General features: G+C 44.0%; 1 protein-coding gene across 7 annotated transcripts in view; it reads left to right on the top strand.

The window, feature by feature from the left end:
* Nucleotides 1–25,687, top strand: part of JAKMIP3 (Janus kinase and microtubule interacting protein 3) — a 278,385-nt gene that overhangs the window by 214,472 nt on the left and 38,226 nt on the right. For 6 of the 7 annotated variants that reach the window (XM_073595683.1, XM_073595682.1, XM_073595684.1 and 3 more), the window contains 3 exons: nucleotides 15,091–15,156; nucleotides 18,852–18,923; nucleotides 22,072–22,838. In XM_073595683.1, the coding sequence (XP_073451784.1) occupies nucleotides 15,091–15,156; nucleotides 18,852–18,902 (117 nt within the window). In that variant the 3' untranslated portion in view covers nucleotides 18,903–18,923; nucleotides 22,072–22,838. Of the gene's footprint in view, nucleotides 1–15,090; nucleotides 15,157–18,851; nucleotides 18,924–22,071; nucleotides 23,176–25,687 lie in introns of those variants that run through there. The other variant, XM_073595681.1, reaches the window with a different exon arrangement.

Genomic DNA, 25,687 nt, shown 5'->3' with positions numbered 1-25,687 from the left:
ATCAGCGCCATCTAGTGGTCAAAATGCAGTATTTTCCTATTGAGGTATTTTAGTTAAAATACTGCATTATGGCCACTAGAGGGTGCATACTATTATAGGAAATAATCAAATTAGACACAATACTGTGTTTTTTTTTTTATTATTATTGCAGCTGTGCACAGATGCACAGATATTTAAATCATAATGATAACAGAAATCACCCAAATGGCCCTGATAAAAAGTTTACATACCCCGGAATGTTTGGCCTTGGTACAGACACAGAAGGTGGCACACACAGGTTAAAATGGCAATTAAAGGTTAATTTCCCACATTTGTGGATTTTTAAATCACAATTAGTGTCTGTGTATAAATAGTCAATGAGTTTGTTAGCTCTCACATGGATGCGCTTAGCAGGCTAGACACTGAGCCATAAGGAGGTAGAAAAGAACAGTCAAAAGACCTGCATAACAAGGTAATGAAACTTTACAAAGATGGAAAACGATATAAAAAGATATTCAAAGCCTTGAATATGCCAGTCAGTACTGTTCAATCACTTAATAAGAAGTGGAAAATTTGGGGATCTCTTGATACCAGTCCAAGGTCAGGTAGACCAAGAAAGATTTTAGCCACAACTGCCACAGGAACTGTTTGGGATACAAAGAAAAGCCCCACAGGTAACCTCAGGAGAAATACAGGCTGCTCTGGAAAAAGATGATGTGGTTGTTTCTAAGGAGCACAATACGATGATACTTGAACAAAAAAGAGCTGCATGGTCAAGTTGCCCGAAAGAAGCCTTTACTGCACAAGTTCCCCCCAAAAAGCCTGGTTACAATATGCCAAACAACACCTTGACATGCCTCTTTGGGCTTTTGTGTGGCATTGGCGCAGTAAAGGCCTCCTTCTGGTAGCTCAACCATGCAGCTCTTTTTTGTTCAAGTATCGTTGAATTGTGCTCCTTAAAAACAACCACACCGTCTTTTTGGAGAGCAGCCTGTATTTCTCCTGCGGTTACCGGTGGGTTTTCCTTTGTATCCTGAGCAATTCTTCTGCCAGTTGTGGCTGCAATCTTTCTTGGTCTACCTGGCCTTGGCTTGGTATCAAAAGAGATCCCTAATTTTCCACTTCTTAATAAGTGATTAAACAGTACTGACTGGCATATTCAAGGCTTTGGATATCTTTTTATATCCTTTTCCATCTTTGTAAAGTTTCATTACCTTGTTACGCAGGTCTTTTGACTGTTCTTGTCTACCTCCTCATGGCTCAGTGTCTAGCCTGCTTAGTGCATCCATGTGAGAGCTAACAAACTCATTGACTATTTATACACAGACAATAATTGTGATTTAAAAGAGCCACAAATGTGGAAATTAACCTTTAACTGCCATTTTAACCTGTGTGTGCCACCTTCTGTGTCTTTACCAAGGCCAAACATTCCGGGGTATGTAAACTTTTTATCAGGGCCATTTGGGTGATTTCTGTTATCATTATGATTTAAAAAGGATCCAAAAAATGATGTGATAATAAATGGCTTCATGTGATTGCTATCCTTAAATAAAAGACAATTTTTTTTGGCATGATCAGTAATATTTTCAATATTAAAGCCAAAGTTTCACAATTTATGCCAGAGCATGCAAACTTTTGAGCACGTTAGTAGGTGTGAACCCAGCCTAAAATACTATCGAGTCAGATGAAAATGGCTAATTGGGCCCAAGTAGGACATTTTCACTTAGGGGTGTACTGTCATGGTTATGCAATAGAGTTTCTCTGTCAGCTTACCTGTCTGGTTTTATTTTTTTTTTTTTTTCCAAAATGTTTTATTCTCTTCTTTACAATTCTTCTTTTTTTTTTTCCGATAAAATTTTTTATTTTGAAAGAAAACAAGTACAGAAAACTCAAACATCATGGAAACACATACAGGTGTTGGCATTGCAATACTACAGTGCATGCGTAAATATCAACATTCCAGTAGTGGCCTTTCCTCACTGTCGCCTGGTCTTGTAATATCTGTGTAGAAATACAACTTGCTCTACTAGACCTGGCCTAACAATAATACCTGTGTAGTGTTCACCTATCTTCTGGTTCACAGATTTAATGTCCGGAGGAATTGGTTATTCTAAGTGGTTGGGAGAGTTACTTTTAAACTTGGTTAGTGGGGTTTGTGGGTGTTAGTAAGGGCCGGTATGTTGTGTCTCCGACTTGGTCGTGGAACTAAATGCGTTTGACAGAAGAATGGGTATGGTGAAATGTATTTAAGGAGATAATCTGTAAGTGATCTGGTTAGTATTTTCATTGTGGGGGTAGGGGGGGTAGAAGGGAAGGGGGTATCTAAGGGGGGGATAGGGGGGAGGAAAGAGAGAGAGAGAAAAAAAAAATAAAAAAAAAAAGAGAGGGGGGGAGGTTTCTGTCTCTGACTCCTCTTCCCGATTTATTTGAAAAAGTGGGGGTTTCCCGTTTCTGTTTACCATGAGAGTTTGTTTTGGAGTGTCTGGGAGTAATCCTGAGTGAGTATTGTGATTGCTACGTCTTTGCATGATGTTAACTTAGGTTGGTTTGGGTGTTCTCTATTGCTTTATGGTGGGGGTTCGAGTGTTCTGTGGTATGCGGGTGTGGTTTGGAGATGTATCCAACATGCCCATTTTGTACTGAATTTCAAGGGTGAGTCTCGTGATATGTGAATTAGCTCTTCCATCTCAGAGGTTTTACGTATTCTGTGGAACCACTCTTTGACTGTGGGTATTTGGAAGGAGCCCCAGTGTATGGGGATACATTGCCGAGCCGCATTGATCATGTGCATTGTCAGGGACTTATGGTATGTCCTGTGTGGTTGTGGGGAGTGGTGAAGGAGAAACTGGGCTGGAGTTAGAGTTAGTTCATATGTGGTTACTTGGGAGGTGATTCTATATACTTCTTTCCAAAAGGTTTGTATTAGAGGGCATGACCACCATATGTGCAAGAGTGTTCCTTTATCTTTGTGGCATCTCCAGCATTTATCTGGTGTGGAGGGGTAAAGTCTATTTAGCAGTGCGGGTGTGCGGTACCATCGGGATTGAATCTTGTAACCGGTTTCTTGTGTGCTGACGTTCAAGGATCCCTTATGGTTATTTAGAAAGATATATTCCCATTGTTCGTCAGTAAGTGAGAGGGATAGGTCTTCTTCCCAACGTGTACAAGCTTTGCTTGTATTGGGGTGTCTGTTTTCAAAGAGAAGGTTGTGTGTGTGAGCTATTAGGTGTCTTTGGGGTGGTTTTTGGGAGCAAAGTTTTTCAAAAGATGTTAGTTGTCTCGAGCACTGTAGGTCTTTGTCTAGTGATTTGAGGAAATGGGCGATCAATAGGTATGTCCAGGGTGGGATGGGAGGCCTGTTCATTTGGACAGCTAGGTTTGAGGGCGACCGGAATTTCCCCGCGTTAAAGAATTGATGTGTCCGGGTTTGGTCCTGTGACCAGTTGTCTGCGAGGAAATGGTGAGACATTCCAGGAGGGAAGTCAGGATTTAATTTGACTGAAGTTAGTGGTCCTGGTATGGAGGATATATTCGTGCAGGTGCATAGTTTTTGGAAGCACGATAGTGTTGGTCCTATGAGTGGGTGTTGCTGGATTGTCGACGGGATGTGTTTAGGAGTCATCCAGGGAAGAGAAGCTAGGGGGAAGGAGATGAGGGATTCCTCAAGGGGGACCCACTCTTTGTGTGGTGAATGAATGTTCCAGTCTACTATTCTGGACAGGTGTGTGGCTGAGAAGTAGTTGTGAATGTCTGGGAGGCCAATTCCCCCTAATCTTTTTGAGTTGGGTGAGTTGCTGGAAGCTGATTCTGGGTTTCCGATCCCCCCAGAGGAATCTGGAACACATGCTTTTGTGTGCCTTAAAAAAGGTTTGTGGGACGTGGATCGGTATTGTTTGTAATACATACAGTATTCTTGGTAGAGCATTCATTTTTAGGATTGCTGCTCTGCCAAACCATGAGAATATAGGTTTGTTCCAGTTTTTAAGGTCTTTATTAAGCGTATTTAGCAGAGGTAAATGATTTGTTGCGTAAAGATCGGATAAATTGGAAGGGATTTGGATGCCTAAATATGTAATTGAGTCATTTTTCCAATGAAATGGGAAGTTGACCATGCATTGTTTTTTAATTTCTGGTGGGAGTGATATGTTAAGGGCATATGATTTGGAAAAGTTAATTTTAAGATTGGATAAGGATTGGAAATGTTGAAATTCAGACAGAAGGTTAGGTATGGTAATTAGGGGTTCTGTAAGGAACAATAATATATCGTCCGCGAAGGCGGCGTATTTGTATTCCTTGTGGGGAGTTTGGATTCCTTTAATGTCCTGATTTAACCTTATTTTCCGTAAGAAGGGTTCCAAGGTGAGAATGAAAAGGATGGGGGAAAGGGGGCATCCTTGTCTGGTACCATTGCGGATGGAGAAGGCGTTTGACAGAGTGCCGTTAACCCTGACTTTGGCCGTTGGGTTGGAGTACAGGGATAAGATAAAGCTTAGCATGCGGGGTCCTAAACCTATGGCCTTAAGTACTGCTTCCATGTAATCCCATGCCACTCTGTCAAACGCCTTCTCCGCGTCTAGGGATAGGAAGAAGCCTTTTTTTCCGGTGTGGGTCATCAGATAATGTAGGTTGATGGCCTTTATGGTGTTGTCCCTGGCTTCGCGTCCAGGGACAAAACCCACCTGGTCTGCTGTAATAAGGGAGGGGAGGAGAGGGAGAAGTCTGTTTGCTAAGATCTTTGAAAAAATCTTGATATCGACGTTCAATAAAGAGATTGGCCTGTAACTGCCTGTATTAGTGGGGTCCTTGCCTTCTTTAGGGATGACCGTTATGTGTGCTTCTAAAAGCCCGCGGGAAATTGTTTTTGAGGGGGAGATTGAGTTAAATGCTTTTAGATAGGGGGTCTGAAGTGTCTCTGCAAATAGTTTATAGTATGCCGCGGATAGTCCGTCTGGGCCTGGGCTCTTGCCGGGTTTTAATTGTTTTATAGCTTGTGACCATTCAGCTGGGGTGATTGGTGATTCGAGTGTTTTGGCTATGTCTGTTGGGATTTTCCCTGCACCGAAGTCGCTTAAGAAGTTTTGTATTTCTTTTTGTCTGCGTTGGGAGGGAGGGGTGTTGTTGTTGGACTTGTTGAGGTTGTATAGAGATGCATAATATTGTTCAAATTCCTGTGCGATATCTATGTTCTTCGTGTGTATATTGCCTGTTGAAGAGTGTATCTGATGTATGGTATTTTTGGCTCTTTTCGAACGGAGAGCCTGTGCTAGTAGATGACCTGATTTGTTGCCGTACTCATAGAAGAGCTTCTGAGAGAGGATACATTTTCTTTTTAAGTTACGGCCCAGTTCTTCTTGTATGTGTGAACGGAGTTCGGTAAGTTCTGCATGTGTGTTTTGAGCTAATGTGCGCTTATGTTTCGCTTCTAGTGTTTTGAGTTTTGTGAATAGGTCTGAGAGCTTGGCTGATTTCTCTTTTTTGATTGCCGCAGCTAGAGATATTAGTCTGCCTCGTACTACACACTTGTGAGCCTCCCATTGTGTCAGCTGTGATACCTCTGGTGTGTCATTTTCGGCAAAGTATTGTGTTAGGCATTTACGGATCTCTTCTTCTCTATTTTTGTCTGTCAGGATGGACGTGTCCAGTCTCCATATGTTGGTATGTGCTATTTTGTCTGGGTAGGTAAATGTGGCCGAGATAGGGTGATGGTCTGAGAATGTCATGGGCTCTATTGTTGCTTTAGTTAGGGTTTGGAGGTCCTGTTGCGTGATAAAGAGGTAGTCTAGGCGGGAATACCTTTTATGTGGGATGGAGAAGAAGGTAAAGTCCTTCTCTTTGGGATTGAGGGTTCGCCAAGTATGATGAAGTGACAGGTCTTGTAAACTCCTCCTAATTTGTTTGATGGCCCTAAAAGGGAGATGTGAAGTGCCAGATGAGGTATCTAAGAGAGGGTCCAGTGGAACGTTCAAATCGCCTCCTAGAATCAGTGTTCCTTCTTGAAATGTAATTAGTCGGCGTGCTATGTCTCGGATGAAAGGGACCTGGGATGTATTGGGGCTATATATGTTTGTGTTATTCGTTTATTTTTGAAAGTTCCTTTCAGAAAGAGGAACCTGCCTTGGTCGTCTACAAGAGAGTCCGCAATTTGGATAGGTGTGTCCTTGGAAAGAAGTATGGAAACCCCTTTGGATTTAGTGGTGGGGGAGGTTGCGTGGAAGCTGTGGGTGAAGAAATGATTTGTCAGTTTGGGAACTGATTTTGTACAAAAGTGAGTTTCCTGCAAGAAAACTACATCTGCTTTCATGGATCGCATGCTGTTTAGTGTTTGTGAGCGTTTTTCAGGGGTGTTCAAACCTTTTACGTTCAGAGATATGAGTTTCAGTTTAGAGTTAAGGATTCTCGTTTTTGGTGTGTCCATGGTAATGGTAGACACGGGATGGGATATGATAATGATACTTTTGGGAAAGAGGAGTCAGAGAGGGAATGGAAAGGTCGGGGGGGCTGGAGTAGAGGGAGTTGGGGAAGAAAAAGAGAAGAAAAAAAAGAAAGGGGGAGGGGGGGGGAGGAGGGGAGTGAGGGTTAAGGGAAGTTTGGATAGGATAAGAGGAGTGGGTAAGGGGGGTGTGTATCAGGGGATAATACTGGTTAGAGAGTTGAACCTGTCAGCCCTCTATATAGGGGGGTGGGAGTCCGGTATGGTCAACAATAACTGCCAGAGTCTGTTGCGTGGGGGTGGTAGATAAGGTAGCACAAGAGGTGTGTGCTCTGTGTTCCTATGAGGCCAGAGGGCTATTTGTTCGGCATGTTGTAAGTGGTGTCTATGGTTTATGGGGTGAGGGATGAGTCCTCATCCTCTTCTGAGACCGATCCACTACATTAGTAATTAGTGTTAGTAATGGAGTGCGTGTGGGTTGTCAGTATCGAATGGGGGGGTGGTGTGAGGTATATTCTAGGGGTGCTGCCGTCTGAATAGAAGACACGTCTTGGACATAATGACGATAGAATACTATGGCTGAAATATGTTTAGAGGGAATCTCATTTGAAATTGGAGTGAGAACAATTCCTAGTGAAGGGTTTAAGCAGGTGGATGATGTAGAGAGTACCCTTGGTGTGATAGGTTTGTTTAATAACTTTTTAGAAACGTAGTGTTGAGCAACTTGTAGTTTTAACCTTTACATGACACTTAATAAGAAGAAAACCATATAAAAACAACAATCATGGAAACTATAACTGTAATACCTGCTGTGAGTAAAAGTGGGGTTTCGGGGTCCGAGATGGAGGTGTCCAGCTATTAAACCGATAAGTTAAGTTTTATGGGTTAATCACGATGAGGAAGAGGGTGGGATCTGATAGGCAAGATGTCATTTTGGGTATGATATGTATGACCCTTAGCTCTTCTTGTCATATGTTTTGTGAGGAGTGTGAGAATTTCACCTGGACACCTCCATCTCGGATTATCCGAGATAAGGTAAGGGGAGGCATGAGGTTCTTTAGTGGGACCTCTCGGTCCGTACTCCACTAGAAAAACATGAAAGTCTGTTGTTAGATCTGCTTATGATACAATACAGTGTAGCCCCATTCACAATCAAAGAGAGTAAGGGATAAAAGAGAAGGTGAAGGGTAAAGAAGGTAGGTTAGTTAGGGTGGCAGAAGAGAGACATTAAGAGAGTAGTAAGAGAGGTGAGTTGAGTTAAGTGTGTAGGGTGGATGGTATAGTTAAGAGGTGGGTAAGAGTAAGAGCATACTTGACTTCACGTCCTCAGGTGGTGAGGGTTGTTCCAGTAAGCTGTTGTATGATAGGGGAATGCATAATTCGGCAAACAAAAAGAATGGTTAGGGGGGTGTTGCCCGTCCCCAAAGGTTGGTCCGTATGTCCACAATTGTTGATGAGTTTTGAGCTTCAAGTCTCCATAGGTGTATGGGGTTTGGTGAGGGAGGTGTTCGTGCTCCGGCTGATCAGGTGAAGGTCCTGGCGGTGAAAAGCTGGGGAAGTCTCTAGGGTGGAGCGGTCCTGCCGTTGCCATTTTCTGCTTGGATCTCCTGGGACATGGCACATAGTGTATCGTGTGGGGATAAGGGTGCTCATGTGGTAAGATAAAGTGTGCTTCGGTCTCCATTGGGTGCTCCGTTAGCGTCTCAGGCGGTGGATGAGAGAAGCTTTGCAGGCTGCAGTATGTTTCAGCTCCGCGGCGTGAGTTAGCTGGCGAGCTTCCTCATTTGTGGGTACAGGTGGATAGCAGAACATGTGGGAGTTATAACAAAAGTCTTTGGTGTGCTTCCGGGGAAAGTCTTCATATCTAAATTGTTGAAGTTGGGCTTTAGATTTCACTATAATTGTATTTGAATGTGATTCTGATAAATTTATTACTGTCCGATTCAGTATTCTCTCTCCGAGTGGGAGTGGGGCAGGCACTGTGTGTCTTGATTCTGTAGTTGTTGAGCTGGGGGTAAGTTTACTTCATGTGGGGCAAGCGATGGGAGCTTTGCTGCTTAAGCATAATGGTGTCAAAGCGTGTGGGCATATACGAGTATCATTGTAGTGCTTCTTATCACAGTCAGGTATAAAGGAGCGAACTGAACTATTGAATGTCAGGTGTCATGGAGGTGCTGAGGTAAGAAAACTGTACCTGATCAGAGCATTCGTGCTCTGCGGTGAGCCGGAGAGGCTGTCGGGCTTCCGTTCCTGGGGCCTTCTGCGGTTGCCTGATGCCCCGTACACACGGTCGGATTTTCCGACGGAAAATGTGTGATAGGACCTTGTTGTCGGAAATTCCGACCGTGTGTAGGCTCCATCACACATTTTCCATCGGATTTTCCGACACACAAAGTTGGAGAGCAGGCTATAAAATTTTCCGACAACAAAATCCGTTGTCGGAAATTCCGATCGTGTGTACACACATCCGACGGACAAAGTGCCACGCATGCTCAGAATAAATAAAGAGATGAAAGCTATTGGCCACTGCCCCGTTTATAGTCCCGACGTATGTGTTTTACGTCACCGCGTTCAGAACGATCGGATTTTCCGACAACTTTGTGTGACCGTGTGTATGCAAGACAAGTTTGAGCCAACATCTGTCGGAAAAAATCCTAAGATTTTGTTGTCGGAATGTCCGAACAAAGTCCGACCGTGTGTACGGGGCATTAGGTGAATGTGGTGGAGCCGGTTGCTGCGTGTGGCGGCGGCGGCGTCTTATGCTGAAGCTTCCTGCTTCGTCCACTCCGTCCATGGATGTTGCTCTGTTGATTGAAGGGAGTCTGAAGTCGCTGTACCAATCAGGTAGGTCTACAAGTGGAAGATCTAGGGTAGAGCAGAAGTGTTCTAGGTCTTCAGGGACTCTGAGGTTTGCTGTACGTCCCTGGTGTGTGACTGACAGGCAGAATGGAAACTTCCAGCGATATACAATTGATCTCGCCCGTAGCGTGTCAAGAAGGGGCCTCAGTTCCCTTCTGCGCTGAAGGGTTATGTTGGACAAATCCTGGAAGATTTTGATGTTAGAACTCCTGAAGGACAATTGGTTTCTGCCTCTTGCTTTATATAGAATTTCCTCCTTTAGTGGGAAATCTGTCAAGCAGCATATTGCATCCCTGGGAGGGTCCATGTCTTTCCCCCTCGGGCGGAGTGCTCTATGTATTCGCTCAAAGGCGATCGGTGTGTCAGGGGGTCTTTCTAATAGGTCATTGAAGATATTGGCGACCACTTGTGAGAGATGGCTGGGCTCTATGGATTCGGGGATCCCTCTTACCCTAAGGTTGCGGCGTCTCCCTCTGTTGTCGAGGTCCTCCATGTGTCGGTTGATTTCCCTCAGGTGTATGGCGTGTGATTCGGTTAGCTGCTGTACTTGGCAGAGGGAGGCATCATGGCGGGCTTGTGTTGTTTCCACCTCTTCCACCCTTAGAGCTATAGCTTGGATGTCGGCTCTTAAATCCGAGATAGCGGCAGAGAGAGTGTTCTTTATGTCTAAGGCGACACTGCGGAGATCATCGAGGCACAGTGCTGGAGATGCACGGTTCTCTGAGCTCTCACTACCGCGCCGCGGGCTTCTGCTGTGTGAGCGGGACTCACGAGGGATGGCGTCTTGAGAGGGCTGCGTCCCGCCTCTAGGCCTTGTCCGGAATATCTCGGGTATTTGGCGGCTTAGCTGCGTGTCTGGCTCCGGAGCGGAGCTGGGTCTTGTCGCCGGTGCACTCCTGGGTGTGCTCTCCATTTTGTAGTGGCGGTGGGTTCGTGTGTTAGCCAGATGCTGAAGTTGCTGGGCCTCGTGAACGGGAGCTCCAGAACTACACGTCCATCTTGGTACGATGTCAGGCCACGCCCCCCCCTGTCTGGTTTTATAACCTCTCCTCTAAGCATGGCCCCAACCCAGGCCCTATCAGGGAACCCTATATTAACCTGTGCACTGCAAGCCATCAGTGCTGATCAACCATTGTGTGTTAGCCTCCGTGTGTACTTGCTGTGTTTCCTACGTCTGATTCCTGTTACCGACTTTGGCCTGTTAACTATTCCCGTCTGCTCGTGACCCTGACCTTTGGCGTGTCCCCAACCATCCTTGTTTGCCTGTGACCCTGAACTTTGGCGTGAACTCTGTTGTCCTTGTCTGCTTGTGGCCCCGACCTTGGCTTGTCCCTTACTTTCCTTGTTGTTCCAGCCTGCTGCCTCCTTCCTCTTCTCCTGTAGTCTACCGTGAGCGTGAGCTGTGAGACCCTGGGGGCCGTGACCTGGAGCCAGACTGCAGCGCATTCCATCCTCACCACTGGAGGCTCTGGTGAACAACTGCTGGCTCTTAGACTCCGCGCCCTGGGGAATCTATGCTCTAGCGCCCAGTGGGATCTGTGTCAGTGATCCAGTAGACCTGCTTCCTGAACCTCCCAGGGTTCAATCCGCAGCAGTCAGTCCTAGGGTCCACTACCTTAGCGGTGCACTTCTGACTCCTACAGAGTGCATCTGTCACCTAGCCTCAAGGTGACATGACAGTTTGATCAGCTATGGACCCGGCTGATGTGCCGCTACCCGCAGATGATCCGTTGCAGGGCTTAGTTCGCAGACTTGAGACCCAGGAATCGCATCACACCCAGATGATGCGATTCCTTCAGGATTTGGCATCCCGTTTTGAACAGGTTCAGGCCTCATTAGGACCCCCGTTTCAACAACCTCAACTGCTATCTGCTGCTGCACCTATCGCACCAGTCGCAGCCACATATTCATTACAACTGCCAGCTCCGGCCCATTTCTCTGGGGACTCCAAGGATTGCAGGGGGTTCCTTAGCCAGTGCACGATTCATTTTGAACTTCAGCCCCAAAACTTCCTGTCCGATCGGGCGAAAGTAGCCTATATTATATCCCTCCTGTCCGGCAAGGCGTTAGCCTGGGCTGCCCCTCTGTGGGAACTGAATGATCCAGTGGTTTCTAGCCTGTCTGATTGCTTGAAACTTTTTCGGAATATCTGCGAGGAACCGGGTCGTGTCTCCTCAGCGGCTAGCGCTCTTTTACGTCTCCGTCAAGAGTCCGCTTCTGTGGGATAGTATGCTCTTCAGTTCCGTATCCTCACAGCTGAATTGAGCTGGAATAATGAGGCCCTAGTTGCAACCTTTTTACATGGCCTCTCTGATAGAGTGAAGGATGAATTAGCAGGAAGATCCCTTCCTGCTGATCTGGACGGTGTCATCACCTTGTGTAACCAGATCGATATTCGCTTTCAGGAGAGGGCCCTGGAAAAAAGACGCCAGCACTCCTCGTTCCTTAGGCAGCTTGAGCTCCCAGTCCCTTCTCTTCGATCCGAGGAGCACCCCCTTCCCGTTGAGGAGCCTATGCAGCTGGGCTGGACCAAGTTGTCTCCTGAAGAACGCGCTAGGCGCAGAACTCTGGGCCTGTGCCTCTATTGTGGGGCCAAAGGTCATTTTCGTGACACTTGTTCTCTTTGTCTGGAAAAAACGATCGGGGCTAATACATCTGGAAGGTGGAGTATTAGACCCTAAAGTATCACCTTCACCTTCTCGTCTTCTTCTTTCTGTGTTCCTTCATGTCGGCGCTTCCTCTCGTTTGGTCTCGGCACATCTTGATTCCGGAGCCGTTGGCAATTTCATGTATTGGGAAACTGCATCTTCCATGAGACTTACCTTTTTGCCCCTTTCAACGCCATTGGTGGTCTTGGCGATTGATGGCACTGTTCTCCCAGGGGGTCCTATCCGCTTCCAGACCCTTCCTGTTAAGATGTCGGTAAGGACACTCCATCAGGAGTGGATATCCTTCCTTGTCTTGCCTAAGGCTTCATCTCCTTTCATATTAGGTCTTCCTTGGTTACGGTTCCATTCTCCACTCATTGACTGGACTGCTGGACGGATCCTGGCTTGGGGTTCCTCCTGTTCCTCTTCCTGCCTACTCAAGGTTACCCCAAAAGAGAAACTTCCTGTTGCCACCATCCCAGTATCTTCTGCTCTTCCCGCTGCATATAGCGATTTCTGGAATGTCTCCTGCAATAGTCGGGCTGAGGCACTCACTGGGTCAGGTGGCACTCTGGAGGAGGAGCCCACCTGTGAACTGTGAAAAAAAAACCCTATCTATCTGTAAATCTATCTATCTATCTATCTATCTATCTATCTATCTATCTATCTATCTATCTATCTATCTATCTATCTATCTATCTATCTATCTATCTATCTATCGTATCTATCTATCATACAGTATCTCACAAACGTGAGTACACCCCTCACATTTTTGTAAGTATTTTATTCTATCTTTTCATGTGACAACACTGAAGAAATGACACTTTGCTACAATGTAAAGTAGTGATTGTACAGCTTGTATAACAGTGTATATTTGCTGTCCCCACAAAATAACTCAATACACAGCCATTCATGTCTAAACCGCTGGCAGCAAAGGTGAGTACACCCCTAAATGAAAATGTCCAAATTGGGCCCAAAGTCTCAATATTTTCTGTGGCCACCATTATTTTCCAGCACTGCCTTAACCCTCTTGGGTATGGAGTTCACCAGAGCTTCACAGGTTGCCACTGGAGTCCTCTTCCACTCCTCCATGACGACATCACAGAGCTGGTGGATGTTAGAGACCTTGCGCTCCTCCACCTTCCGTTTGAGTATGCTCAATAGGGTTTAGGTCTGGAGACATGCTTGACCAGTCTATCACCTTTACCCTCAGCTTCTTTAGCAAGGCAGTGGTCATCTTGGAGGTGTGTTTGGGGTCGTTATCATTTTGGAATACTGCCTTGTGGCCCAGTCTCCAAAGGGAGGGGATCATGCTCTGCTCCAGTATGTCACAGTACATGTAGACATTCATGGTTCCCTCAATGAACTGTAGCTCCCCAGTGCCGGCAGCACTCATGCAGCCCCAGACCATGACACTCCCTCCCACCATGTAAAGTAGTGAGTGTACAGCTTGTATAACAGTGTAAATTTGCTGTCCCCTCAAAATAACTCAACACACAGCCATTAATGTCTAAACCGCTGGCAACAAAAGTGAGTACACCTCCTACTTGGGCCCAATTAGCCACCCCACCCCCCCAGTGTCATGTGACTCGTTAGTGTTACAAGGTCTCAGGTGTGAAAGGGGAGCAGGTGTGTTAAATTTGGTGTTATCGCTCTCACTCTTTCATACTGATCATTGAAAGTTCAACATGGCACCTCATGGCAAAGAACTCTCTGAGGATCTGAAAAAAAGAATTGTTGCTCTACATAAAGATGGCCTAGGCTATAAGAATATTGCCAAGATCCTGACACTGAGCTGCAGCATGGTGGCCAAGACCATACAGCAGTTTAACAGGACAGGTTCCACTCAGAACAGGCCTCACCATGGTCGACCAAAGGAGTTGATTGAACGTGCTCAGCGTCATATCCAGAGGTTGTCTTGGGAAAGATGTATGAGTGCTGCCAGCATTGCTGCAGAGGTTGAAGGGGTGGGGGGTCAGCCTGTCAGTGCTCAGACCATACACAGCACACTGCATCAAATTGGTCTGCATGGCTGATGTCCCAGAAGGAAGCCTCTTCTAAAGACGATGCACAAGAAAGCCCGCAAACAGTTTTCTGAAGACAAGCAGACTAAGGACATGGATTACTGAAACCATGTCCTGTGGTCTGATGAGACCAAGATAAACTCTTTTGGTTCAGATGGTGTCAAGCGTGTGTGGCGGCAACCAGGTGAGGAGTACAAAGACAAGTATGTCTTGCCTACAGTCAAGCATGGTGGTGGGAGTGTCATGGTCTGGGGGTGCATGAGTGCTGCCGGCACTGGGGAGCTACAGTTCATTGAGGGAACCATGAATGTCTACATGTACTGTGACATACTGGAGCAGAGCATGATCCCCTCCCTTTGGAGACTGGGCCACAAGGCAGTATTCCAACATGATAACGACCCCAAACACACCTCCAAGATGACCACTGCCTTGCTAAAGAAGCTGAGGGTAAAGGTGATGGACTGGTCAAGCATGTCTCCAGACCTAAACCCTATTGAGCATACTCAAACGGAAGGTGGAGGAGCGCAAGGTCTCTAACATCCACCAGCTCTGTGATGTCGTCATGGAGGAGTGGAAGAGGACTCCAGTGGCAACCTGTGAAGCTCTGGTGAACTCCATGCCCAAGAGGGTTAAGGCAGTGCTGGAAAATAATGGTGGCCACACAAAATATTGAGACTTTGGGCCCAATTTGGACATTTTCACTTAGGGGTGTACTCACCTTTGCTGCCAGCGGTTTAGACATGAATGGCTGTGTATTGAGTTATTTTGAGGGGACAGCAAATTTACACTGTTATACAAGCTGTACAATCACTACTTTACATTGTAGCAAAGTGTCATTTCTTCAGTGTTGTCACATGAAAAGATAGAATAAAATATTTACAAAAATATGAGGGGAGTACTCACTTTTGTGAGATACTGTATATGTACGGTATAGCTCAGTCCTTATTGCAAGCTGCTATTACATGATATATTGAATTAGCGATGACTTTTTTGGATGTTTGATTTCCGATTCATTGCTTTGTGTTATTTCACTTTGATCAATTCTCCTTGCCATACTGAATAAGATCACTTGTATTTTTTTTTACATAATTTGATAGCCATCTTCCCAAATAATCTTCTGCTGCGCTGACTGATCATATTTTTCTTTCAGAGAATCAAGGAGCTAGAAGAGAGATTAGAGTTCCAGAGAAGACAGATAAAAGAATTAGAAGAAAAGGTAATTTAGCAGACTAATTCTATTATTTTGTCATATTGAGGAAGGACATCTTCAGGATGATTTATGAGAACTTGAAGAAAAGACGTGCGCCTACGCTCTCCATAGCAACCAGTCAGATTCTGGTTGTGTTTAGTGACATGTTTGAATATGACAGCTAATCCTGATAGGTTTGATGGCCTTCATTAGTTCTAAATCTGATGTAGATTGCTGTAATGTATGTTTTTATGGTATCACTTTAGGCATTAATAAGGTCAATTGACTAACTCACAAACTATTTTCATTACCATGCATAATCCATCACCATTTATCATCAAAGGGTATTTTTTCACTTCCCCAAATTGTATTATTGCATGAATTAGCTGAATTCATCACATGCACACTATGTTATTCATTTGTAAGTGATTTGTGTATTTAAGAGGTGTGTGTATAAAAAAAAAAAAAAAATGCATAACTCTCCATCTATCAAAACCGCTTGTAAATTTGTTCTGTGTGAACGGGCAAAATCGAATGTTTCCAGGTTATATTCCCTGCAATCTGAATGTACGCATGCGGAAAATACTGCATTATGCCCAAAAGATGGCGCTGAGGGGCATACTTCTTTGCTATGATAGTCAGCACCATCTAGTTGTCATATACAGCATTTTCCACATTCACGCATTTGAACTGCACAGATTATAGCGTGGAAACATTTGATTTTGCCCCATTTGCACAGAACAAATTTCCATGCAGTTTCAATGGGCAAACAGCTATATAAAACCCTAAAAGTAAATTAAGAATGGTTACACAGGTAATTGCTCTTTCCAATACCGCTAGAACCACTAGTTTCTGATTGGGGTTATTCTAAGATTCTATGAGGGCCAGTGGCGGCTGGTGCTCAATATTTTGGGGGGCGCGGCAAACCAAGGACACCTCCCCCACATGCAAGGGAGATGGACAGGAAGGTGGTGAATAGCCCCACCCCCTCCCCTCTGCGCGGGAGATGGACGAGAAGACAGCGATCCTCAACACCCCCCTCCCCCAGTCATAAGACTCCCTGGCCAATCAAGTCTCGGGACCCGCTTTCTGATTGGCCAGGAGGATAATCAGGAAGACAATAGAGAATATTAATTTGCTTTGTGACTGAGTGTTCTGCACCCAGAGCCCACCCTCTTTTGAAGCCAATTAGAGCCTCCGGCTTTAATCACTTGCTTAAAAAAAAAAAAAATTCAAATCCATGCGTCCAGCACCCTGCAAGTAGATTAGGGGTTGGGCGCATGGATTAGGAGGGCGGTGCCCCTGCACCCCGTATGGAGGGGCCGCCACTGAGGGGTCTAATGAGGAGAGCAGTACAAGGGGCCGTTGAAGGTAGAGATTCAATGCCAAGAGGAATAGAGGATATAGGTGGCTGGATGGCAAGTTCATTCCTGAAGAAATTACTGCACCCTTATGCAATATTTAGGTATGTGAATGGAACATTTTGATGAGGAATATATAGGGAGGTCAGTGCCAGTAAAAAAACTCATACATCTAGTGAAGTTCACCTAATGCCTCCAACTGCTGTGCCTGATAAGGTTAGTGCGATATGAGTCTTCTGATAGTTTTGTGTTCTGGGAGTTGGACCCAGGCATGGTCTATAAGAGTGACTACCATTACTGGACACCAGTAAAGCACCTAAAGCTGCCCATAGTATTATATACCAATCAAACATGCACGCATTATCCGGTCATCAAATACATTTTTTATAACATTAAAAGTGGATCTGTCGTGCTGGTGGCCGGGGGGGAGCGTGATAGACTTCTCTTTTGGGTTGACCTCTGACAGCTCCAAGCTCCTTCTCGTTATGAATCCAATGTCTTTCTTCCTTGGTCATAAAGTGGCCACTGGTCGTGTGATTTCCGCTCATGTAAATTGGAGTTATAATATCCTCATATACATCAAGCTTTATTATCTTACAGATGCTATGAAAGGACTGAGAGTGTACAGTGCACTACACATGTGCCACAGGCAGGATACAAAAAAATGTTAAGAGATAGAAAGGGAATTTTTTGGCAGAAGAGACTTACAAGGTTTCCAACTTTTTTTTTCCTTGATATTGACAAGTAGCTTTCCACTCCGAGCACCTCCTCTCCACTGCCACTTGAACAATGTTTGCTGGGGGAAAGCCAAGCCATCCTCACTCACAAGCTCAGTGTAGGAACAAGAAGCCATCGCACACTGAAGAGATCACTAACATCCCCTTTATTGTAAAAGACATCCACAGATATAGTAATAGCAATCCCCACAGAAGGACTGCCCCCTCTTAACACGTTTCACCCAATAGGGCTCTACGACTAAGCCATATTGGGTGAAACGTGTTAAAGGGGGCAGTCCTAGGGCAGGGACTGCATACACTATGTATATGGATATCTCTTACATCAAACAGGATGTCAGTGATCACTTCAGTGCATGGTGGCTTCTTGTTCCTACCATTTTTTTTTTTACACTTAAAGTGGACCTTTGGCTCCCAAACACAAAAATCTAAATCACTTGCATCCCTGCATGCTCATCTCTAAACATCATTAAGAATTTGTACACATAAGTCGTTTTTTTTTTTTTTAATCTTCCAATTTTGTTCTCGCCCTTCCTGTTTTCCAATAGGCTTTGCTAACATAGCCAGGGCCTTATAGGTGCCCCCAGGGAGGGCTACATGACCCGTGCCTTCCAGCGAGATCTTGCTTTGTTTTGCACATGCCGATCTCATACAACACATGTGCCGATCTTGCACATGCACAGTAGAAGACCTGGTGTGGTCTGTTATTGAATAACAAACCATACCAAGTCCCCTACGGCGCATGTTGGGTCACATCAGCAAAAAAAAAAAAAAGCAAATTGGAGATTTGGGGGAACTGAGAGCAATATAATGGACATTTCTGAGCTAAGAATGCATACATATATATATATATATATATATATATATATATATATATATATATATTTTTTTTTTTTAAAATCAGAGTTTAGTGACCTTTATTTGACCAGTCCTAAGAATGATTATCCTGGGTTCCCACAAATATTTTGATTTTGATGTGACAGTCACATCCTGAATATGGGCACTATGCTTTAAAGCAGTGGTCTCCAAGCTTTGTAAACCAGTTTACTGCCCTTCAGACTTTGGGGTAGCTGAGCTGTTGCCATTGGGAGTAGAACATGCCCCAGTGTCAGGGCAATAAACAATGTCTCAGGCTTGGTGGTCAGTGGGAATAAAAAATTACATAGTGCTGCCTCTACATCACTGGTATTAGTAGGAGGAATAGTGGCCCATTGTTGATGTTAGTGGAAGTGGGAGGAACAATGTCCCAATGGCCGGATATAGGCAAGCAAAAAGCCGCATTCGGAAGTTTGGAATCCATGCTTTAAAGGAAGGTGAAAGGCTTTCATTACATTGGTGGTCTGATTCAGGATAATTTAGTGGATAGAAAGAATGTTGCATTATGGAACTGATTCAGGCCAATGGTTTATTTTATCTTAGACGTAAATCTAGTGGTAAAGTGTTGTTTTGTAGACCCATCTTTACATCTCAGCTGTGCTGTACTTCCAATATACGTATGTATTGCTATGAATGAGGAGAGTCTCAATGTGTAATGTTGACTCCATCCAATGTTTCAATGTTGCTGTGATATTTTCCTGACAAAGAGATGTTGTAAATTCTAACTTTTTTTTTTCTCCCCTTTTTCCAGTTTTTATTTTTGTTTTTATTTTTTTCATTAGCTTTTATCCTATGGTCCTAGATGGTCTGCACATCGTGCCTGGTAAGTGTCAAATTGTAGCTTCTAACTATGAGATGCTGTGCTTTATTTATTTATTTGTTTGTTTGTTTAGGCCTCATTCACACAGCCAATTACATACAGATGATTATATACATTTAGAGGACATTTCTAAACACATATACATGTAAATAGCATATTTTACACTGAGCATTTACTTGCCGTCAGGTATTTGCGCTTAGCAAAATAGAGATCTGTGTACCCGAGAGGCAGATTAAATGCTACCAAATGCTTGTAAACTAACGTTTAAATGCCATGCTTACCAGATTGATTTCAGGACTCAGTCTGGGAAGGACACTGGAACAAACTATGAATTTCAGAGCAGAAAATGGAAGAACTCCTTGAAATGCATATTGATCATGGGTTTGTTTTTTATCAACTAACACTAAATAAAACAAATGCTGGAGATTACAGCCCGCAGCGCTGATCAAGCAGGGAAAATCTGATAGGGCAGTTGTACAGAAGTTGATCAGTAGACCAACTTTTGTACAACCAGCCTGCTCATACATAGATTCAAATTCGGACGTCCCTGCTGAACTGGCTGAATTTCAATCCATATACGATTGGCTTCATAGCAGACATAGAGATCAAGATATGGCTCTTATTGTATTGAATGTAAAGAGGTGCTGTAAATATCAATTTAATTAACTAAACTAAATTAAATGTTTTTTTTTTAATGTTCAATTTGTGGTGCTTGTTTTAAATTATTGTTTGTATGATTATTTTATCATGACTAATTTTCTATTGTCGTCTGTTCTTCACTCTTCTCTGCTCCTCCCTCTCTTTTTTTAATTCAATGTTCTGTGTTCTTTATCTCATATTGTTCTTCCCTCTGTGTCTCTTCTCCGTCTCTCCTCTTCCACCGTGCTTTTTCTTTTTTTGATGGCTTCTCTTTACCTTCTCCCTTTTCTGTATCTTTTCTTTCTCTCCTTAACACTTTTTTTTTTCTCACTCAATGTGTCTCTCTCCCTCTTTGTCCTCCTCACTTGTTTCTTTTTATCTTTCTCTCTCTCTCTCTCCCTTGGTTTCTATTACTCTCTTTATGCCCCTTTCCTTTCTTTTATCCCTTTCAATTATCTCCTTCTCCCTCTCTTTGTCTATATGTATGTCTCTCTTTTTATGCACCCTATCCACACTTGTACTTTTTTTCTCAATTCTTCTTTGGATGCCGAATCATTCTCACTATGCTTCTGCCTTCCCCGCCTCATCTCTTTTCTCAATTCAATCCTTCCTTTTTTTTCCTTTTCTCTCTCTCTTCCTCTCTCTATCTCTGTCTTACTTTCCCTATCTATGCCCTTCTCACTCTTTCTTTCTCTCTCTCTCTTTATCTATTCAAACATCACTCTCTTTCTTTATCTATCATTCCTTTCTATCTTTCTCTATTTATTCATTCTCTCTCTCCCCTTCTCTCTCTCCTATTCTCTTTCCCTCTCTCTTCCTCTCTCTCTCTCCATTTCTCTCTCTCTCTTCCTCCCTCTCTTTCTCCCCCATCCTCTGCCTTTCTCTTCTTCTCTCTCTCTGTCCTTTTCTTCCTCTTTCTATGTCTGTCTCGTCCTCCCCCTATCTCTCGCTCTATCTCTCTTACTTTCTCTCTCTCTTTCGTTCTCTTTCATTCTTTCTTTATCTCTCATTCACTTGTTCTTTCTCTCTCGTTCTTTCTTTATTTCTCTCTCTCTCTATCTATTAAAAACTCTCTTTCTTTATCTATCCATTCCTTTCTGTCTTTCCCTATTTATTCATGCTCCCTCCCTTTCTCTATCCATCTCTTTCTCTCTCTCTCCCCCCTCTCCCTCCCCCTTTCCCTCCCCCCTTCCTCTCTCCCCTTTCACTCCCTCTCTCCCCCCTTCTCTCTCAAACTCTCCCCCTCTCCCTCCCCCCCCCTCTCTCTCTTTCTCACACTCACTCACTCTTCCTCTCCCTGTCCCTCCATCTCCACTCTCACTCACTCTCTCTCTCTCTCCCCCTCTCTCTCCCCCTCTCTCCCTCTCCCCCTCTCTCTTTCTCTCCCCCTCTCTCTCTCACTCTCATCCCCTCTCTTGCCCCCTCTCTCTCTCTCTCTCTCTCTCTCCCCCTCTCTCACCCTCACCCTTTCTCTCTCTTTCTCTCCCTCTCCCTTTCTCTCTCACTCTTTCTCTCTCTTGCCCCCCTCTCCCTTTCCCTCCCACTCTCTGTCCCTCTCCCCCCTCTCTCTGTCTGTCTCGTCCTCTCCCTATCTCTTTCTCTCTCTCTTTGTCCATTTTATTCTTTCTTTCCCTCTCCTTCTTTCTCATTCTCTCTCGTTCTTTCTCTCCCCCCCTCTCTCTCTCTCTTTCTCTATCCATCTCTTTCTCTCTTTCTCTCTCTCTCCCCCCTCTCCCTCCCCCTTTCCCTCCCCCCTTCCTCTCTCCCCTTTCACTCCCTCTCTCCCCCCTCTCTCTCAAACTCTCCCCCTCTCCCTCTCTCTCTCCCCCCCCTCTCTCTCTTTCTCACCCTCACACTCACTCACTCTTCCTCTCCCTTTCCCTCCATCTCCACTCTCACTCACTCTCTCTCTCCCCCCTCTCTCTCCCTCCCTCTCTCTCTCTCTCTCTCTCTCTCTCTCTCTCCCCCTCTCTCTCTCCCCCTCTCTCCCCCTCACCCTTTCTCTCTCTTTCTTTCCCTCTCCCTCTCTCTTTCTCTCTCACTCTCTCTCTTTCTCTCTCTTGCCCCCCTCTCCCTTTCCCTCCCCCTCTCTGTCCCTCTCCCCCCTCTCTCTGTCTGTCTCGTCCTCTCCCTATCTCTTTCTCTCTCTCTTTGTCCATTTTATTCTTTCTTTCCCTCTCCTTCTTTCTCATTCTCTCTCGTTCTTTCTCTCCCCCCCTCTCTCTCTCTCTCCATTTCTCTCTCTCTTTCTCCCCCACCCTCTCTCTTTCTCTTCTCTCTCTGTCTCTTTTTTGCTTTTTCTCTTTTTCTTTCTTTCTTTCTTTCTTTCTTTCTTTCTTTCTTTCTTTCTTTCTTTCTTTCTTTCTTTCTTTCTTTCTTTCTTTCTTTCTTTCTTTCTTTCTCTTTTTTTCTTTTCTTTCTCTCTCATTCTTTCTTTTCTTTGTCTCTCATTCTTTCTCTCTTTATCCTTCCCTCCTGTGCCCCTCCACTCTGCGCACCCAATGTATGTCAGCTGTAGCCTGGTTCAGTATGATATATCGCTGCCTGTGAATGGGCTGGATGGTACTGACGGACTGAAGTGTATGATATCAAGACCAGACTTTTAAACACATTTTTTACTGACTTCCACTTCTGTGGTGCTTTGCTGGATACTCACAGCAATTTGTGTGCTAAAGATTAAAAAAAAAAAAAACACAGCGAAAGCTGAGAACTTCAACTGAAAAAACAGATCTAATGATTCAGGATAAATGGACACCCTGATTTCCTGCTAGGCAGGCAGTGTATTGCTTCTGTATAGAAGTGCATTTATCTTGTGTTCAGCTCTTACATCAATTTGCATCATGTGTACGAACAATGGGACAAGAACAGAACTCAGCCCCCGGCTTCATCCACATGGTCCCTCCACCCTACAAAAGTTGCAAAGTCACAACTCCCAGGCCTTCAATTTGCTGGGATCACCACTGTTTTAGCTGAGTGAATAACTCATATTTTAACAAACTTTAAAATAAAATCCTTCAGATGCTTTAACAGAGAAATATATAATCTAACAAGGAAAGCACAAACAATGTACTACGAGTCACCTCCGTACAATACATTGCATCAAGCTACGAATAAAAAGGTTTATTTTTTCCTGCAAGAAATGATGGGACAATGTCACACAAATGTAATGAAGTTTGTTAGAACACAGAAAGTCGTAAAGAACAGCACAACCACAAGACAAGGACGTTTAGGAAATGGACGTTTTATGACGGTTTTTAAGGAGGTGCATATTTAAGACAGGTAAGAACACTTTAATTCTAATATTCTTAAAGCCCAACTCTAGAAAAAAAAATCCACTCTTGTAATGCACCCTTTCCCAAAGGTTAATTTCACTTTTTGTCTAGGGATAGAGGATTAAAGAGGTTACATAGTTACATAGTCAGGTTGGAAAAAGTCCATCCAGTTCAACCAAAAAAAAATCAAATAAAAATACAATCCCTTATACACAATCCTTCACCTACAGTTGATCCAGAGGAAGGCGAAAAACCCCAACAAAGCATGATCCAATTTGCTACAGCAGGGGAAAAAAATCCTTCCTGATCCCCCAAGAGGCAATCGGATTTTCCCTGGATCAACTTTACCTATAAATGTCAGTACCCAGTTATATTATGTACATTTAGGAAAGAATCCAGGCCTTTCTTAAAGCAATCTACTGAGCTGGCCAGAACCGTCTCTGAAGGGAGTCTATTCAACATTTTCACAGCTCTTACTGTGAAGAAACCTTTCCGTATTTGGAGATTTTTTTCCCTCTAGATGTAAAGAGTGCCCCCCTGTCCTCAGTGTTGACTGTAAAGTGAATAACTCAACACCAAGTTTACTATATGGACCTCTTATGTATTTGTACATGTTGATCTTATCCCCCCTTAATCTCCTCTTCTCAGGAGGGAATAAATTCAGTTCCTCTAATCTTTCCTCATAGTGGAGCTCCTCCATGCCTCTTATCAGTTTGATTTTCCTTCTCTGCACTCGCTCCAGTTCCCCGATATCCTTTTTGAGAACTGGTGCCTAAAAATGACCTGCATATTCCAGATGAGGTCTTATTAATGATTTGTACAGGGGCAACATTTTGCCTTCCTCTGGATCAACTGTGGGTATAGGTTTGGGTATATGGGATTGTATTTTTATTTTTTTCTTGGTTGAACTTGATGGACTTGTTTTCAACCTGACTAACTATGTACTTATTTAAAATGACATCTCTCTCTCTCTCTCTCTGGAGTCCATATCTCTCTTAATACAAGAAAGGACTTTGCTCACTTTGGAAACCGCAGCTTGGCATTGCAGGTTATTATTGAGTTTATGATCTACTAAAACCAGATCCTTCTCCACTATGGATCCCCCCAGTTGTACTCCCCTGAGTATGTATGATGCATGGATATTCTTAGCCTCCAAGTGCAGAACTTTACATTTATCATCATTAAACCTCATTATTTGCCACTTAGTTGCCCAATTAGACAGTGCATTGAGGTTGGCTTGTAAATTGGAGACATCCTGTAAGGACGTTATTCCATTGCATATCTTGGTGTCATCTGCAAAGACAGAAACAGTACTTTTAATCCCAGACCCAATATCATTTATAAAGATATTAAAAAGTAAGGGTCCCAACACTGAACCTTGGTGTACACCACTGATAACCTTAGACCATTCAGAGTAAGAATCATTGACCACTACTCTCTGAATTTGGTCTTTTAGCCAGCCATTTACAAATTGATCTTGCCAAGCCTGTAGACTTTACCTTACACATTAGCCATGTGTGGGGAACTGTGTCAAATGCTTTTGCAAAATCCAAGTATACGACGTCCACAGCCACCCCTCTGTCCAGGGTTTTACTCACCTCCTCATAAAAAGAAATCAGGTTTGTTTGACAACTTCTGTCTTTCATGAATCCTTGCTGTCTGTTGCTTAAAATATTTTGTTCCAGCAAGAACTCGTCTATGTGGTCTTTTATTAAACTCTCTAGTATCTTCTCGACTATAGAAGTTAAACTAACAGGTCTATAGTTACATGGCAAAGACTTTGATCCTTTTTAAATATGGGCACCACATTGACCCTGCGCCAATCCAGTGGTACCATTCCAGTCATTAACGAGTCCCTAAAAATGAGAAACAATGGCCTTGAAATGACAAAGCTTGGTTCTTTTAGGATCCGTGGGTGGATGCCATCTGGTCCAAGTGCTTTATCCACCTTTATTCTGTCTAAATACTTCTGGACCATATCACTTTGTATGCTGGTTGTAAACTTCTGAAAAAAAAAAATCATATACAGGAAGTAATCCCCATAAGAATACTAGGGGACTTTAGGGGCAACCGATCAACAAAATAATATTATAGAAGATAGAAATGTATTAATTATATAACATATGTGGTGCATACATCACCATAATCAATTGCATAAAAAAGACAAGAACAGAATTATATACCATGTGAATGCAAATCCTTCAATGTTAAGCCCAATGCGTTTCTGGACCTATGTAGAGTCCTTTCTTCAGGGGCATTCCATGCAGAGTAGTACTCCTATATAGTATTCTATAATGAGATAAAATCACACATCAGAATCAACACCAGGGTCAGAAAAAAAAACCCCTGCAAGACAAAGGCATAATGCGCTAGTATGCATTGCATACTAGCGTATTATGAAACATTTACCTCAGAATGATGCCCTGAATCGGCGTCGGCACTCTTCCACCAGAGTTACTTCCAGGTTCGCAGCTCTGGCACTGTAATTGGCCGGAGCCACGATGATGTCACTCCTGCGCATGCACGTGGGAGCCACCGGCCATGGCATGAGTTCTGAAGAAACTGCACCAGCAGCCGTTTCTTCAGTGCGCATGCGCCGATGAGGTCGGCAACAGCGCATATACTGAACATCTCCTAAACTGTGCTAGTTTAGGAGATATTCATGGTACCTACAGGTAAGTCTTATTATAGGCTTATCTGTAGGTAAAAGTGGTGTAACAGAGTTTACAACCACTTTAAGGAGCCCCCCCCCCCCCGAAGCTGCTCTCTTAGCTGTGACCAGCTACATTTGCACTCGAGCCTCCTCAGCGTACCATAAAGCGTTAATGTCCCTGTATTGTATGTGATGACACCAAG

Source organism: Aquarana catesbeiana, linkage group LG08 (genome assembly GCF_042186555.1).
Source record: "Aquarana catesbeiana isolate 2022-GZ linkage group LG08, ASM4218655v1, whole genome shotgun sequence".
In the NCBI taxonomy this organism is placed as follows: domain Eukaryota; kingdom Metazoa; phylum Chordata; class Amphibia; order Anura; family Ranidae; genus Aquarana; species Aquarana catesbeiana.
This window is presented reverse-complemented; position numbering and strand designations above follow the sequence as displayed.